Genomic DNA, 17212 nt, shown 5'->3' on the forward strand with positions numbered 1-17212 from the left:
TTTTTCATGAGTAGATCTCAATTTGTTTTACAAAAGGAGGTCAATATCATTATCCTCATTTTACAGATGGGGAGACTGAGATACAGAGAAGGGAAGTCACTTCTCAAAGTCACCCAGCAGGCCAATGGCAGAGCTGGTAGCAGAATCCAGATTTCCTAAGTCCCAGTGCTCTAGGCCACACTGCCTTCCATAGGGAATGGCAACTTACTATTATTATCAATCACTCCATTAGTGACCGCGGTCTACTGATAAGTCATATGGTATCTATATGACATCACTTGATGAAATTTGTTTTGTTTTGTTTTTTAAACTAGGAAATCACACATGCACACACAAAACTACCTTAAAAGAATATTAAACTTGCAGTCAAATACTCAAAAACTAGGAAATGCCTGAAGTAAGGTTACCTGTCTACATGAGCAGCGATACGTATGTGCTTAAGAGTTTGCACGATTGGGGTCTAAGCTAGCTCGCTATCTAGTGTATTTATACCCATGGATAAATTTTTGTTTGGAAAAATATTTTTAAAAGAGTATACAAACTCACTGGATAAACCTTTAGTCGCCAGCAAAGCCCTGACACTTGAAGAGGTGGACTGTACACAGGATCTGCCCGCTGGCGCAAAGTGCTGTTGAAAGAAGGGATGAATATTCAACAGTGAGATGGAGCAAAACCCTATCTGGGGAGGCGACAGAGAATAAATATCATTCCATTTACATGTTAGAACTATCCATTGTTGCACCACATAAAATGCAGTAGCATGTTTTGAAGCTATCACAGCAGTTAGAGATGGAAACGACCCATTACTTCATCTAATCTATTTCCATGCGACCAATTGTTCCCTATTATACTTTAAAAAAAAAAAAAAGTTTTATAATTTCCAAGCAGCCAGACTACCACAACATACCTTGGGGCTATTCCACTGCCTAATATATCTCATTATTGGCAAAGTTCTTCTGATACTTTTCCCAATTTTCTCTACATACCATCCCACTACTTAGTGTTATCATATCATACCACACTAATAATTCCACTCCAAATATATAAAGAGCATAAGCAGCAGAGAGGTAGACTTTTGTTCTTTCCCCACTACTCAGATATCTACTAACCAGGCTACATATAGTTAACTCTTAATCTTTCCTCTTAAGAAATCATCTCCTCCACCCATTCGCTTCCACCCCTTTATTTTGGTGCTTTTATCTGAACTCATTTGGCAATGCTGTTCTGGTGATGCAGTGCTCATAACCAGAACCCTAGTGCAGTCACACAGGAGCCATACAGAGAGGAATTTATCTCTCTGCTCCATGATGTGATGCCTCTGCATGTGCAGGACAAAAATGCACGATTATTTTTCCTTCCTATGGTACAGATCCACTATCACCCTTATATCTTTCTGCCATTATTGCTTCCCATCTTTTTCCCCTACATTTTCCCCAATGAACGTTTGTTTTAAGTTTGCCCTCCCACCCTACTTCCCCACAAATGTATTAGCAGCAACTGTCCTTAAATCTTCTACTAGCCATGTTTCCAACCAGTCTAGGTACCTTTGTATTATTTCTTTGTCCTCAATGGTTAATTATTTGTGTTACCGTAGCACCTAGGAACCCTAGTCAAAGATTAAGACCCCACTGTGCTAGGCACTGTAGCAACACAAAACAAAAAATGGTCCCTGCCACAAAGAGCTTATAATCTAAGTATAAGACAAGAGACGAACAGGTGGATACAGACAGACAGGGGAGAAGAAGGAAACAATGAGAACACTGGTCAGCATGATCGGCAGTGATCTCAGCACACCAATAATCTAGCCATTGTCAAATTTCTTGTAGGCATCACGGAAAATGAGTTTTGAAGGAAGATAATGCATTAGTTTTACAGATGCTTATGGACAGCTTCTCCCAAGCATGAGGAGCAGGATGGGAGACAGCACAAACAGGCTTGTTTGAAAATATAAACAAGTTGAGTGATGGAAGCTGGCTTTGTGGGCCAATACAGAGGCAGGAGCCAACCTTGATAGTGAATGAGAGATGACAGTAGGTAGGGATAAACTGGTATGAGAAGAGTCTAGGATGGAACTGGAGAAGAGGAACTGCAGACAGCAATTGTAAACAGAGCATACAGTGATCTTGGAGACAAAAGGGAGAGGCAAGTGGAGTAAGGGATGGGATTTTACAACAGGAGAGATTAAAGCATGCTTTTATTGTGAGGGGGGAAAAAGACAGGAGAGTGAGAAGTTAAGTAGTATAAGGGTGTTTGCAACTTTTCAATCTACTTTCAATTTTCACTACTCACTAAAATAAGTCATAATTCACAGGAAATTGCACTATAAAGTTCTAGCCTCAAATATTACTTCTAATTTAATCAAAAACAGAACATAAACTAAAAATTAATTCTTTAATGGCTGCATTACCAAAAAAAAAAAAAAAGTCAGATGATCTAGAAAGATGCAAAACTTGCAAGCTGAGCAGAATTTTAAGTGCCCATGTAGAGATCATATAAATGTTTCTTGCAGATTTTTTTAAAATTTGTGGGGTGATTAGAGAGAAGTAATTTTCCTTCAGCATGGAATTTTTTTTTAGCAGTCAGTTTACTGAACTGGTGGCTACTTTTTCTGTTCACTACTGGAGACAAAAGTCAAGAGATTTGATTCAGTTCCTCACACTTGCACACAGGTATCTTGTGGTTTTCAATAGGTCTATTCAGAGGTTTAAAACCTAATATAGAACAAACAAGAAACACACTCCTTGACATTCATGGTAATTTCTTAGGACACATTCCTACCTGAAGTTTTCCAAGACAAAGGTGGTTGAGTCATAGGCTGGTACTAATTCACTGGGGAGAAAACACAGTAGTAGAGTTGAAGAAAGTAGCATTAAATCAGAGAGTGGGATTTTCACAAGTGTTTAAGTAACTTATAAGCAAGCACAAGTCCCATCAGGGCATCAGTAGGACTTGGACTCCTAATCACTAAAGTACTTTTGAAAATCCCACTCAAGATCTTTAAAAGGACATAAAGGTTATTATGCTAATAGTCATACCACCACAACAGTGGTCATGTCTCTAGAAAACAGAACATAAGTACCACTGTAATTATTATTTTTTTTAATTGCAACTTCTGAAGACAGTAGTAGCTATACCAATGCATGTTAACATTCTACTATATTACATATGTCCTGGGTAGATATTACAATTTTAAGTATATCTTTGCAGCAGCAACTGATTTTGAAGGGTGTGAAAATGTTTTTATTTAAAATGAGTATCAGAATACATTAATGTATTATATGCATGTGCCATTAGTAACATCTGGGATTATTAACACTGACAAATTTTAAGACTCAATTTATTTTCCTCTTGTTAAATTGTATGTGGTTTGCATTTCCTTCAGCTTGGAAATGAAAACAGATTTGTACATTCCAGTTTACTCTAGGGTCCTGCTGAATTATATGACCTCTCACCTGGCAAGGAAGAAATACAGTTTACACAGTGGTAATAAGCTTTTAGAAAACACCAAGGAAATCAGCTACATTATGCGAACCACAAAGGCTTTGCACAAGTTTATATATAAACAAGAATTCAAATTAAAAAAAAAAAGATTGCTTTTGGAGGGTATTTTTAGAGCACACAGGACATCTGTGGGCTTCCAGTGTCAGATCCCCACCCACCCAGTGGCACTGCAAGCATACATATCCCTCCTGTCCCCTAAGCAAAATGAAACAGGAACAACTCAACTGTGGTCAGGGGGGAGGTGGACAAGAATGTCCGAAAATGATCAATTATTAACTTTATAAAACCTAACATGATTTGCCTTGTGACAGCAAGGGATGATGATTACTTAACTAAGGCAAATCTAAAACTACAGATTTTTAGTATTTAAAGAGAAGGAACTGCTTTGTGGCTGGAGAAACAAAACAACAGAAACATATCATGTTTCAGAGCAGACCTGTAGTAAAAGACCATCAGTTGCTACCACCTCCTTTAAAATAAAAATTTACTTTTAAAAGAACACACTTCAGGCTATATTTTAAAAGCCTGCAAACTGATGTTTGGTTGATATGGTTAGAAAGATTTGAGTAATTTTAAAATTACTCAAATGCAAAATTATCTCCAAATTTTATAGAAACGCTGCATGTTCGTTTTAAATGTAAAATGCTGCAGCCACCCATCCTAACAAGTGCACAGATTTCTGTATAAACCAGCACCAATGGCTCCTTTCTGAAAGTGAGTTGTTCCAGCAAATCATTTGGGCTTTATTATATACTAAAGGTGACTTGTACAGGCATCTCCTGAGACCCCTTCCACGTTTATTGTGCCACTTGAGCATTTGCCAATAAGAGAGCCCTACAATTATAGGCTGACTGCCCCCAATAGCAAGGGTTAGAAGGGTCATCAGTATACAAATGATTCAAAACCTATTCCTTCACACCAACTGGATCCCACTTCTAATGCTAGGATGTAACATCAATTACAAGTGGAGTCCTCATGGAGGATAAAAACAAGACTCTGAGGGAGGTGAGCAGAATTGGGTAAGTGATCGATTATTTTTAGCACATGGAAATAAATACAGACCCAGCATTCAGCCTGCGAAGCCAAGCCAAATACTGGAGAGAAATCTTCCCCCACTGGCTACCACTGCAGTAGCCCTAATGGTTAAAGGAGCTTTTCGGATGGATTTGGGGAGCTCTCCAGCAGCAAATCCTCCAGTTACTCCCTATTTCCCATCCCTCCAAAGCCGCAGCAGAATTTGCTCTTACACTGCAGTTTTTGAATATTTTATACATTAGGAGATTTTTTCTCCACACTAACCATTCCACAATGCTCAAAAGCATTCAGATGTTTGTGAAGTTAAATTTTTTGTTGTGGGTTTTTTTTGTTTGTTTTGTAAGACTAAACCAAACTGCTTTAATGCTTTAGCTTTCAAGGTCAAACAAAAACTTGCAAAATAAAGGAAATGCCAGGCTGTACCTTGTGAAGTCTGGAGGGACAGGAGTAGTGACAAAGGATGCCATAGGCTTCCGGTGAACCTGCTGAAACATCATCAGAATCTCCGAGCTTTTAGATATCAACTCACTCTTACTGCATGATCGTAGCTGCAGAGAAGAAAGCAGATAAATTACAATATCATTAAAGAAAACCCACAGATTTTGGCTTAATTTTTTAAATGAAGACGTGTCAATACAGGAGGTAACATCTACTGCAGGTTCAGAGAGAAAGACAATAGTGCTTTCCATATCAACAGAGAGTTATGTTTGTTAGAGCTTCCTTTGAATTTGTCTGTTTTCAAGGTTGTAAAAAAGTGGTGGTGGCAACAAATTTCCATATTGTTCCCATAATTGTTTTTACAAGAAATTAAATAAAATTAAGCCAGTGTTCTCTCTACTCACATGATTTTTAGGGCTCTTGAACCCTAATGTGAGAATTATAGTGCTGTAGTATTTAAACAATTTTAAAGTGTTTTAAAAATTTCATTAGCAGCTACTGTGTACTAAGGTGACTTTTCAGTCTGAAGATCATAATTATTTGTACTAGGTACAGGTGTGTTTGTTTTATCTTGTCACTGCCCAAGACAAAGTACTATACCCGCTGTGACCTCTGTTATTATGCAACGTATGAAACTTGACTAGGCTTTGACATGATTAAGTTTAATCTATTATATAACCCAGTACATTAAGGAGGGTGTTTTACACTTTCCCTCCTTAGTTTTCTATGGCACTCTCACTGTTAAACAGTTTTATATTCATTTTTAATTCAAATGAGCTTTAAGCCAATATTCAAACCAACTAATCAAAAAGTACATTATCTCACAAAAGAACAATCTGGAATATAAATGTAACCTCCCTTCCTTCAATTCAGCACACAAAACCAAAATGTTTTAAGCGTGTAATAAAGTGTACCTTTTCAACACTAGATGCTTCAAGTAATAACAACCACTTCTGAACAAAGAAAGAGGGGAAATAATCTAATCTTGTGTCCTTTGAACAGCTGGAAACAGACATTTTAAATAGTTAAGTAGTTGCAAAAATAACTAAATATACTCTACTTCTTCTGTATAATTGAAAGGTAGGAACAGTGTGCCTGAGCTGTAAATGTAAAACTTTCTACCACGCTCAGACAAGAACAATTATATGCATTTTTGATATTACATCAATAAAAAGAATATAAAATTTAAAGCCTCTTGATAACTGGTGCACGTATAATGTAACTTTTTAAAGAGTTCTAGTAAACCTCAGAAATTTGGGAGATACAGAGACATCTGTCTACTGCTTAAGAATCACGGCTACAGTAAATATTTGAAATATGACTTAAGTTACCTACCTTTTTTTGGGGTATGGTCTTATAGTTCCAGTTCACTGTATTTTAATGAGTTCTATACAATACAAAACTGCTCTGCAAAGATGCACATGGATTGAAATCCTTACCACATTAAAAGGGTGAAAAAAGTTAAAAAAAAAAAAAGTCCTCATCTACAGAGGTCACTCTATAGCAAAAAAGGGTTTTGAAATGTAGTGGAAACAGAAAGATAATAAAAAAAACAGGCCCACACACAACATATAGCAGGATTTGCTGAAGAACACTAGCTGGTGCATCAGACATGAAAATATGGTTCTGAAAAAAGCTGCCTCAAGTGCAAGGAGCGAAGGGCATTTCCAGAACAGGTGGTGAATTTAAGCTAATACCATTCACTGGAACACAGAAAAAAAGAATACAGAACAGAAGGTTAAGTGCATGCACAGAAAAGATTTCTTCTTCAGGAGCTCTGAAGATTTTTTTTTTTTGGAAATTTAAAGCACCAAGCAGTGTCATGGAGAGAATTATTACACACAAGGCTTGAAAAATCCATTTGGGAACATATTAACTCAGGGCAAGCAGAAACTCTTCCAGGATTAACATCAATTTCTGCAGAATTTAAGCTTTCACTTACAAAAAATTTCTAACCCTCTGACTGTGGGGGGAAAAAAAACCCCCCAACAACCTTCCAAAAGTGAACTCAGTGGAAAAAAAAACAATGCTGTGCCATCTTCCCACAGCTGCTGTCTGAGAGCTCCAGAGCCTTTGCTGCATCTCATAACTTTCCAGAACTGCAGAGTGAAAACTGGCCAGTTCTGCTTTTTTGTTTTAATTATTGCTATTCATAACCTGTGGGCAAAAATCAGTCTTGTGCTCCAAGCACTAAGCTATGCTAAATAAATGAATAAATAATAAATGTTGTCTTTTCATAACTGCTAATTACTTCTGTACTAGCTATTCAAAAGACAGAAGAGATTAAATCAAAGGTTGTTCCTGATTTAGAGATGGAAGCCACAGTTAGTTTTTTTTTAAAAGGAATTTTGGGTGACTTATCTAAACCCAGTTCAACCTTACTGATTAATGCATAATTCAGAGTAACAAAAGAGGCAAGTTCATCAAGCGTCTTCATGTAGCTTCCAACATTTTAACTGTGGGGTGGTGGTGGTGGTTTTTTGTTTTTTTTTTAAAATCACCTGGTGTTCTACTTCCTGCAGCAGGGACTCCAGAAGTTCAGTTTCTTGGGTGAGTGATGTCTTTTGACCTGTTTAAAAGAAATGAGATCATGTGTCTTGTGGTGATGGTGTTTTTTTGTTGTTGATTTTTGTTTTGTTTTTAAAGAAATGAACCTCCCTTTTGGAGATTGCTCTAAATTTAAGCTAAAGGATTTCTAAATATATCAAGGTTGATAGAGAACACATTTTAAAGGAAGCCTGTCTTTTTAATTAGAGCTGCAGTGAATGATTCACTTGAGGTTTAAGACATTAATGAAGCATTCTTGGTGTCCCAGAAATGACAGAAGCTTTTGAGAGAAGAGCAGATCTGGATTTCATTGAACTCACTCTGACCTGACCAAACCTCCTTTTATAACATCTGAAATCTAATTCAAAAATCACTTTTGTAGGCCTTAAACCTTTTAAGGAAAATATAATTAAACATTGTAATATAGAAACACTATATTTAAACATCAACTACCATTAAGGCTGTGACAAGACAAAGAAGAAAGAAAAATCAACTCTTATTTTGAGTCTATAACTAGATTTGCTTTTTCTCAATCACACATTAATTGTTGTAAAGGAATCTGAGATCCTTGAAGAAAAGGTGCTATATAAGTGCAAAATATTATTCTGTGTTAACCATATAAAGAGGATTATCTTTACCTTGATTATCACTACAAAAGGCTTTTCCCCCCCACTCTCCTGCTGGAAATAGCTCACCTTAAGTGATCACTCTTGTTACAACGTGTATGGTAACACCCATTGTTTCATGTTCTCTATGTATATAAATCTCCCCACTGTATTTTCCACTGAATGCATCCGATGAAGTGAGCTGTAGCTCACGAAAGCTTACGCTCAAATAAATTGGTTAGTCTCTAAGGTGCCACAAGTCCTCCTTTTCTTTTTGCGAATACAGACTAACACAGCTGCTACTCTGAAACCTGTCATATAAAGAGGGAATTTGTAAACAGTTTAATGACTGACCTTCAATCACTGAACCATTAAACAAATTTTGCAATTGATTACAGTATTCAGTATTAAGAGTAGCAACCATGTTAGTCTGTATTCGCAAAAATAAAAGGAGTACTTGTGGCACCTTAGAGACTAACAAATTTATTTGAGCATAAGTATTCAGTATGATATGGTAAAGTGCACTCATTGCAGATTTTAACTTAGAAATAGTTTAATTAGAAGAATTTAAGAGGTTTTTTTGCTAAAAATTAAGTGATTATGTTAAAAATCTAGATAGGGTATTACACTTGTTATCATGATTTAGTCTCTATACAATATAAAAAATGTGGTAGCTTTGAAAAGATGTATTTAATATGGTCTATCCTTTTCCAGTATGTAAAGTTCTGATTTTATATTTTCTTCTGAACAAAATTTCAAATGTCAAGAGTAAGTTTTCAGCATAGTTTATTATTTATGGTTTGTATTATAGTTGGGCTCAGAGACAGTCCGTATCTCCATGAGTTTCCAGTCTACAGATTTAGTTTTGTATATTGCATGACTAAATCCCTAAAAAAAGTGTTCTCATCTCCCCTATTTTCAAAGAGGCCGATATTCCAATTTAGGATAATTATAATATTTAGCTCTTACACAGTGGTTAACAATGGAATGCAAGTATGATTGGAGAAGCTAAGGCAAAGTGATTTGCAAAAAAGTCACACAAAGTCAATGGCAGAGTTGGGAATATAATCCAGGTCTCCTGATTTCTAGTCCAATGTTCTAGCCATTGAACCATGTCGTCTCCAAGAATGAACCTAAGAGTCAATTGTAGAGATGTTTCCAATCTGGGACAAAATATATTTAAAATACAAGTTTTATTTTAAAAAAAAAAAATTATTTACAGAGGGAAACCCAAAGACTGCACTACAAATTGCTTTACACATAAGTGGAGTCTTATATCCACGTATCTCATGGTTTTGTTTTTTTTTAAATAAGTGTTATACAAGCATAAGTTCCCCTGGGTATACTCTACCTACTTCCCATTTGTAAAAAGGCTAAATAGAGGGAGAGGTTAAATAGCTGGACCAAAGTCAGTGACAGAGTCAGTAACAAAACCTAGAAGTTCTGATTCCTCCCTGATACCCTGCTCTCACTACTGGACAATATTTATTTAATTACCAATCTGAAATGCTACTCAGCAGAAATATTCCATACAGAAATAATATTTTTTAAAGTTAGGTTTGGATAGTAGATATCAGAGGTGACAAATTACAGCAATCAGGAAATAATACTTGGCACTTTACATCTTCAAAGGGCTGTACGATCATTTATCCTAGCAAAGTGGTACATGTAATCTGAGTTACTATACAGTAGCTTTTCATGGAATCAGAACATAGTTACATCTAACAAAATGCATTATATCACAGTAACCACACAATTAACTAATGACACTGCTATATTTAGAAGTCTTCTGTCTTCAACTTGAAGCCAGGAAACTGCTGGAGGTGCAGTTTTATGACTCTAGAAAAAAAAAACTTGCCAGAAGATTTTCAACTTCAGTCTGTTTCTTCCACTTACATCAGATAAGGTGAATACCTACCCATTAGTGTTATAAGCTTGTTCTTCAGTTGAGTGTCTAATCGGGCAATCATCATCTCCACTGCATTCCTAATTTCCCGAACTCGCTCATCCTTTGCGCTGCGCACTGCCTCTACATTCCTCTCCTAAAGGACAGTTCAGAGGTAACGTACAAAAAGGAATAATCTTCTGTTTTTGTCCATATCTCTGCCTCTCATCACACCCTGTCCATTTCAATAGAATGCTTTTCCCTTGACAAGGATTAGGAAATACAGAGGATGGGGGAAATATATTTTAAGTAGAACAAAAATAGTTTATGTTTTATCTGTTTGGGAAAAGAGGCCTCTATGTAAACTAATGAGCAACTTAAAGGTCAGAAGAAGATTTCACTGTTGCCTATAATTCTCTTCCCCCTGAGGTTTGCTACTATGCAATTAGTGATATACATTTAGAAGTACTAATTAAAGTAGAGACATGCCAAAAGTGTTTTCTTTCTTTGGATAGCCTAGAAAAGTTAACAGACTATCAAAACGAAGACTATTGTACACATCCAAAACTGAGTTCTTAAGGTATATAGTAAGCCATTTTTGAAACATTGTAAAAGATACAGACGAACAGCGTGACTGGTAGTAAAATAGCAGAGAATGCAGTTGCCCTCTGGTGGCTGACGGAAGGTTAAACTAAAAGGAATATATTTTTCTCATCATAGACAAACACATAAGAGACTTGCTATGACAAATTAAACACTCTCTTGGAACTACTCGTTTCTTCTTCTGCACAGGGGTACTACATAGAACAAGTATTTTCTTGGGCATAGCATCCATAAGCAGAAAAGGAAAAACGAATGCACACACAGTTTACTTTACATTAGTGCCTTTCATCCTGGAATCATATACACATACCACAGCACCAAAAAACGTCAGACATCTCTGGGATGAAGAGTGGCTAACTAACCAGTATGTACACAGCACACCACAGCACAACAAAGAGAGAAAAGTATGACCAAGAGCAACAGGCAAACTCCTTCTCTTACAGTAGTGCAAAAGGGATAGTATATGTCCATGCAGAGCAAATGGGACCCTATTTTACTTTGGTTTCTATCTTATTCAAAAGGTTTGCACACTAAACTGCACAGAGATCAGCAAAGTCTCCCCCAGAACTGAGGGGCTGAAACACCCCAACAGAATTTCAGACCTTCAGCTTACCCCACTAAGGCCTGGTACTTTTTGTACATGTAACACTATACCAGTTACAGGTGTGTGGGGGCGCTTTTTTACTGACACAATCTTTAGCGTGGGCAGAGTTATACTGGTATAAAAGGCGCCATATACCAGTATTCCAAGGCACCCTTATACTCATATGATTGCACTCATGCTATGGGAATTGTACTGCTTTAACTATATCACCACCTACTTCTCTTATGCTATAGATAACCTGAATATAATCAAACACATTATACAGGTATAAGAGGGTGTGTGTGTATATAAAGGTATACATTTTGTTGGAACATTATCTTACCACTTCTTGCACTAGACTGATTAGCTCCATGAGTCTCCTCCGAAGTTTTGCTACCTCCTCATTCACTTTTGTGACATGTTGCTCATAAATTTCAGCTAATGGCTTAAAAGTATGTCCTCCATGCTATTAAAAGAAAGGATCGACAAAACATCATATTTTAGCTGTACTCCATCCCTGTTAAATTAGGAGTTTTTTCCCCTTCTGTGGTACCATTCAATTTGGGAAAGATCCAGAGCAGATTGTCTGTAGGAAGTCTGTGTCTTTCACTTCCCTTAGTAACAAGTCTTGGATCTGGTTTCTGCACCAGAAATGCTTCCTGTAGAGAGCTATTTGGAGATGGAGCACTCATCCAAAATGAGCCCCAGCATTTACTGTGCAATACTTGGGCTAATTAAGTTGGGGGGGGGGGAATGGTTTTATATTCAAAGGGGTATACGTATTTTGAGCTAACATTCCAGCAAAAAACTGAATTAGTGACACTCAACCACTTACATTCCCAAATATGAAGTGTGTCTGTCTCACTTGGGAATATTTAACTGGTACAGTATTAGATAGTTGGAGATCTGAGATAATTTCCTATTCTCCACGTGGACATAACATGCTATAAGCCTACTCACCATTCCTCCCCAGAGAGCACACTGGTGGCAGATACATTTCTTACATGTCCAGCAGAATACACTGAGTTTTTCATGATGGTTTTCACACCTTAAAAAAAACAAAAAACACAACAGTGATAGGAAATTACATAGTGGTGCGTGGAGACTGCAAAAGGTTCAGCAGCTTGATTTGTTTTGTTGACATGATTTTGAGAGCAAAGCACAAAATCTAGGAGTTACAAATGGTGTCCCAACAGCAAAATTAATTAGTTGTATTCTTCTTGCACTGCAAAGCATGCCATCGTTTTATTTCGTCTCCCATATATCATCTTCCCAGGAAGTTTCTCCTGGAGGTAAGAAAGCGTACTCTGAAAGCTGGTTTTAAGCACCATCTTATTTGCATGGTATACTTTGCTTTGGTATACAGGCTTTAAATTCACTGATTCTAGAAGCTAAAAATTTCAAATGATTGAAACGCCAACAATCTAGTAACTCAGAAAGATTGTGTAAACCTAAAGTATTCTGAGGTGTGGATCAATGTGGCACCTAGGTGCCAAAGTGATGAATCAATATTTTAACTAGAAGAAGAACTAGAAGAATATTTTAACTTGTTCATATGTAACAAGACTACTCTCTCAAAGTAAATGGCAAATGACGAGTTTCTTTAAACACAGGTTTCTCAGCTCCACTTAGCAATCTGGGTCCAAGATACTTGAGCAGCTTGATTTCCCTTTATGTTCCTTTCAAGTTATAAGAGGGCCATGGAGGCTTGGCTTTACTGTAAAATTTTTATCAGTGCCAGACCCAGATGACAGAACACACTGTTCAGGGACTCCCAAATAACAGTATGATACTTCCTGTCTATATGTGGCCACTGAATATAGAAAGCGGATTCATGTATCATAAGAAGTCCCAGCCTTCTTCTGCAGTAAAGGTGAAACTAGTCAGTTATAATACTGTCTCCAGGACACTCTGCAAGTTATACACATTCAGATGAATTCTTTGATGACTTTTTGTCAACCTAACTTTACTGGAAGAGTATAGAGAAACTAGAACAAATAATTAAAGAAAAAGGACTACTTACACAGAATGCAACAAATTAAATACACACAAATTCAGTATTTCAATGTCTTAGTTTGCATACATTTGACTATCAGATAGTTAAACTGGGAAATGTGACATCTGAAGGGTTGCTTTATACTAAACTTTAATTGTGGCTTCAACTAATGCTATCTTTTTCACCAGCTCAATTTTTTTCTTTTTCTGTACCTTTCTGCATGAAAATGGCTGATATCTGAACCGTTGGCAGTGGTTCTAAATATTGTTTTTTCACTACAGTGTCCCAGATTCTTCATAGTCTGTGAGCAGGCTTATAAAGCACCATCACAGCAGATCTCTGAATGATGTCAATGAGAAGTCTGCACAAAGATCAAGGATGGAATAATGTCTTTATGCAGTTCAGAACAGTCACTTACCTTACAGTAACTGTGGTTCTTAAAGACAGTTTCTCAGTGTGGACTGCCCTCAGGGTACACACGAGGCACACATGTATCTTGAATGGGATCCACACGGACAAAAACTTGAAGAACTACTATACTTTGTTATAATTATGAATTATTTAATTGCCTTATTCACCACTGCTCAGTGGGAAAATATTCTCACTTTGGGGGGGAAAAAACCAAACTGCTATTCCTATCCTTCCTTTTTTCCCTATCCCCTTTTTCCATCTTTGTACATCCTCCCTTATTTCCTGCTGTATTCCGACCATTCTTTGCAGCAACTCTCAATACTCTCTCAATGAGATTTACTCCAGCACCTTTCTCTATTCCATGAGCTATAATGATTAGCAATAAAACAAACTGCACAAATCAGCAATATTAAGAAATATTGCAATTTGCAGTTCTCCAAAGGGGGATGCCTTTTTGCTGTGATATTAGCACTGTATTCTTCATGCTATCCAAGTATCAGAGGATGCTGGTATCAGAAGATTTAAGAAGTTGGTTCACATAGTTCTTTCTCCACTGTAGGAAATCCAAGGAGAAATGGCATTTACAAGCAACAGTTGCACAATACATGACCAATAAGTCTTAGTCATCCACATCACTGCAAATCCTACATGGAGGGATTTTAGACAGTGCATGCCTTAGACCAAATGTCACAGGGGAAATAAATACATAAAGACTTGTCTAGGCTTATGTACTAGCACATCCAGGAGTCCCTTTAGGTTTCTGAATGCATTATCAGAGGAATCTGTACAATGTCCTCTTTGCTTTCATCATCTGGTGTCCATATGGTCACTGTGAATGGCTACGTGCAATATGAAAAAGGCCCTCCTCAATCTTCCCATGCCCTTCACTCAAAGTACATTAGGCCAGGCTAATCCAACTGTAACTTTCAAGGTAATAAAAACAGAAAGACCTGTAAAGTCTTATCTTTTAGTGCTACTTACAGAAACTGGTACCATTTCTAGAAATAAATAAATAAATAAAAAACCAACTGCCAACCTCTTACCACCTTTCAGCTGGACAGCTTAAAAGGAAGCATACTTACTGACTGCTTCTACAAGATGGTAGCACATTTCAGTTTTCCGTACTTAGGAACTACAATCCACTCCCTAATTTTAATAGAGTGCAATTAAAGATTTGCTGTTTTTGAGACAAACTACAAAATCCTCAAATTTTAGAAGAGTCTATTCTACATACTTGTCTTTTTCATTTTCTTCATGCTTAGTGAGATTGCATAGTTGAAGTGTGTCAAGCTGTTGCGTAACTTCTTCTGCCCAACGACAGTTTACAAGTTCCCGTAGCTGGAGTGGGGCGCTGAAAAAACAAAAAAAAGAACAGAAAAGAAAAAAGAAAAGAAAATGCTGAAGTTAGATTCATAGACTGTAAGGTTGGAAGGGACTATCGTGATCATCTAGTGTGACTCCCGCACATTGCAGGCCACAGAACCTTACTCACTCCAGAAACAGACTCCTAACCTCTGGCTGAGTTACTGAAGTCCTCAAATCATGGTTTAAAGACTTCAAGTTACAGAGAATTCACCATTTATATAGTTTAAACCTGCAAGTGACCCATGCCCCATGCTGCAGAGGAAGGCAAAAAAAGTCCCATATTCAAGAACTCAGTTTCAGGATTTCAAGGTTTTAAAGAACACTAATGAAACGGATTGGTTTTGTCAATTCCACTCTTTCGCTAGGAAACATATGAGTAGTAGCAGATACAATAAAGCTGTTTGTCTACAATGCATAAGTTCACATTTAAAAGGTTATTTTCAAAACCTATCAGGCTTAGAACTTTAAGGTTTTTGGTTTGTTTGCTTTTAATATAAAAGAGCTTACATTCTGAAGAAATTGGTTGCTCACCCACCTCACAAGAAAAAGTGCCTTACTTGCCATTAAAAAGTGGATTTTTTCAAACTCTGTACTTATGGGACACAAATGTTAAGAATGTGCATGCCGCTTGCCTCTTTGGGCATGCTGCAACATGTTTATTCCTGGAAATGTCTGTCTCTCAGATCTATAGAAAGAGGGTAAATTTCAGTCAGTCTAAAAGCTAGAAGCGTTGTTTGGTCCCTATGCTGGCCATTCAAGGAGTGACACTGAATAGTTCTGAGAGGAGTCCTGTCCACTTCTTCTGGCTAGATGTGGTTATATCCCTTAAATGGGTGCAATAACATGGTAGGGATCATCAAGATTTTACATAGGTCAGTCCTGGCCATACTAAAAAAAGATTAAAAATAATTACTTTGCCAGTTTAAATAAGGCTTCATATCACATTAAGTACAACCTTCAAAAGAGAAGCTTGTGATACACATGGTATACTTACCGAGACAAAAAAACCCAACAAAACCCCACACACCTAATAACCGTAAGAAAGCTGACTACAGAGTTACAATGTATTTCTAATTTATTAAAAATATCTTACCGACAGTGAGGGCACTGAGCTCTTTGTTCAGTCAGCCAACGCTATAGAAAAAGAGAATGGGCACATTTTGAGACACACAAGAGAGTTAAAGATACGGAACATTCACACACACTGGTTTCACTTTTGTCTCAATTATACTACAAGTCATTTTTTCTGTGCCAATCCTCCTGTATTTTTCCCTTATTTACACTCATGATTTAAATTCATGGGATTTAGCCAGTACAAGCAATCTCAGTTTAACATGTAACTATTTTAACCCCCACAAGAAACAGAAGGGGGTTTTTTCTGGGTGGGGAGTGTTGGTTTAACAGTTCTACTGTTACAGTAAAGGGAGTTTTGAGATGTCTGGCATATCACCAGAAGCCACAGAATCTATCACACAGTCATACACTAAGGGGTATATTCTAGTAAAAAGCCAAGATATTGCAGGTGTTTCGCTCTGCCTCTATACACTACTTTTCAAAGAACCACATATTCTGCTACTCAGCTAGTCATATAGCTTTCCTTCAGAAGATATTACAGTTAATTGATTTATTGACTAGCAATCCAATAGGTATTGAATGGCAGGGTCGGGAAGGCACATATAGCCCTGGTGAGAACTGGATCACCTTAATATAACCTGAAAATTCAAACTTTAGCGATAAAACTGCTTAACTTATTCAAACCACTACTATGTCTAAAGTCTCGGATTAAAAACTCCTCTCTGCCAGAGCAAGGTTTCTCAGCCCGTGGGCTACGACCCAAAATTGGGTCACCAGAAAGTGTCAAAGGGTCATGGGGCTGGCTGAACTCAGCTCTGTGCTCTGGATGTTGTGATGTGTTGAACAATGTAGCAGATTTGGCCCACCTTGGCCCTTTGACATGACAACAGAGGGATGGATGGACCAAATTTGAATGAGGGGCACTGTGACCCCATGCGCCAAGTAACAATTCCCAGAATGGGGACCTGAGCCCAGCTGGACCCCCAGGACAGGAGCTGGGAGGGTGCAGTTGGTGTCACAGTCTCCCGTAGATACTTCCCCCCTCCAATATAATTCACCACCCCACTGCCACATGACACCCCATTTGCCATACCTCATCCTGCTCTCCATCTCTTCCAGAATGGACCTCCCAATGTATCCTTCCCCCACAGCTGGGTGACTCTTCCCCA

General features: G+C 37.5%; 1 protein-coding gene across 10 annotated transcripts in view; it reads right to left on the reverse strand.

The window, feature by feature from the left end:
- The window catches only part of TRIM37 (tripartite motif containing 37), a 47327-nt gene that overhangs the window by 25849 nt on the left and 4266 nt on the right, over positions 1 to 17212 (reverse strand). For 8 of the 10 annotated variants that reach the window (XR_006286355.1, XR_006286354.1, XM_043531312.1 and 5 more), the window contains 9 exons: positions 16063 to 16103; positions 14839 to 14955; positions 12158 to 12245; positions 11541 to 11663; positions 10045 to 10168; positions 7476 to 7543; positions 4960 to 5084; positions 2779 to 2829; positions 547 to 628 (listed from right to left, as the gene is read on the reverse strand). Coding sequence is in view for 8 of the 10 variants with exons in the window: in XM_043531312.1 (XP_043387247.1) it covers positions 547 to 628; positions 2779 to 2829; positions 4960 to 5084; positions 7476 to 7543; positions 10045 to 10168; positions 11541 to 11663; positions 12158 to 12245; positions 14839 to 14955; positions 16063 to 16103 (819 nt within the window). In the remaining 2 variants the exon portion in view is untranslated. Of the gene's footprint in view, positions 1 to 546; positions 629 to 2778; positions 2830 to 4959; positions 5085 to 5888; positions 5969 to 7475; positions 7544 to 10044; positions 10169 to 11540; positions 11664 to 12157; positions 12246 to 14838; positions 14956 to 16062; positions 16104 to 17212 lie in introns of those variants that run through there. The other 2 variants (XM_037880605.2, XM_037880606.2) reach the window with 2 other exon arrangements.

This window comes from Chelonia mydas, chromosome 17, assembly GCF_015237465.2.
Source record: "Chelonia mydas isolate rCheMyd1 chromosome 17, rCheMyd1.pri.v2, whole genome shotgun sequence".
Classification (NCBI taxonomy): domain Eukaryota; kingdom Metazoa; phylum Chordata; order Testudines; family Cheloniidae; genus Chelonia; species Chelonia mydas.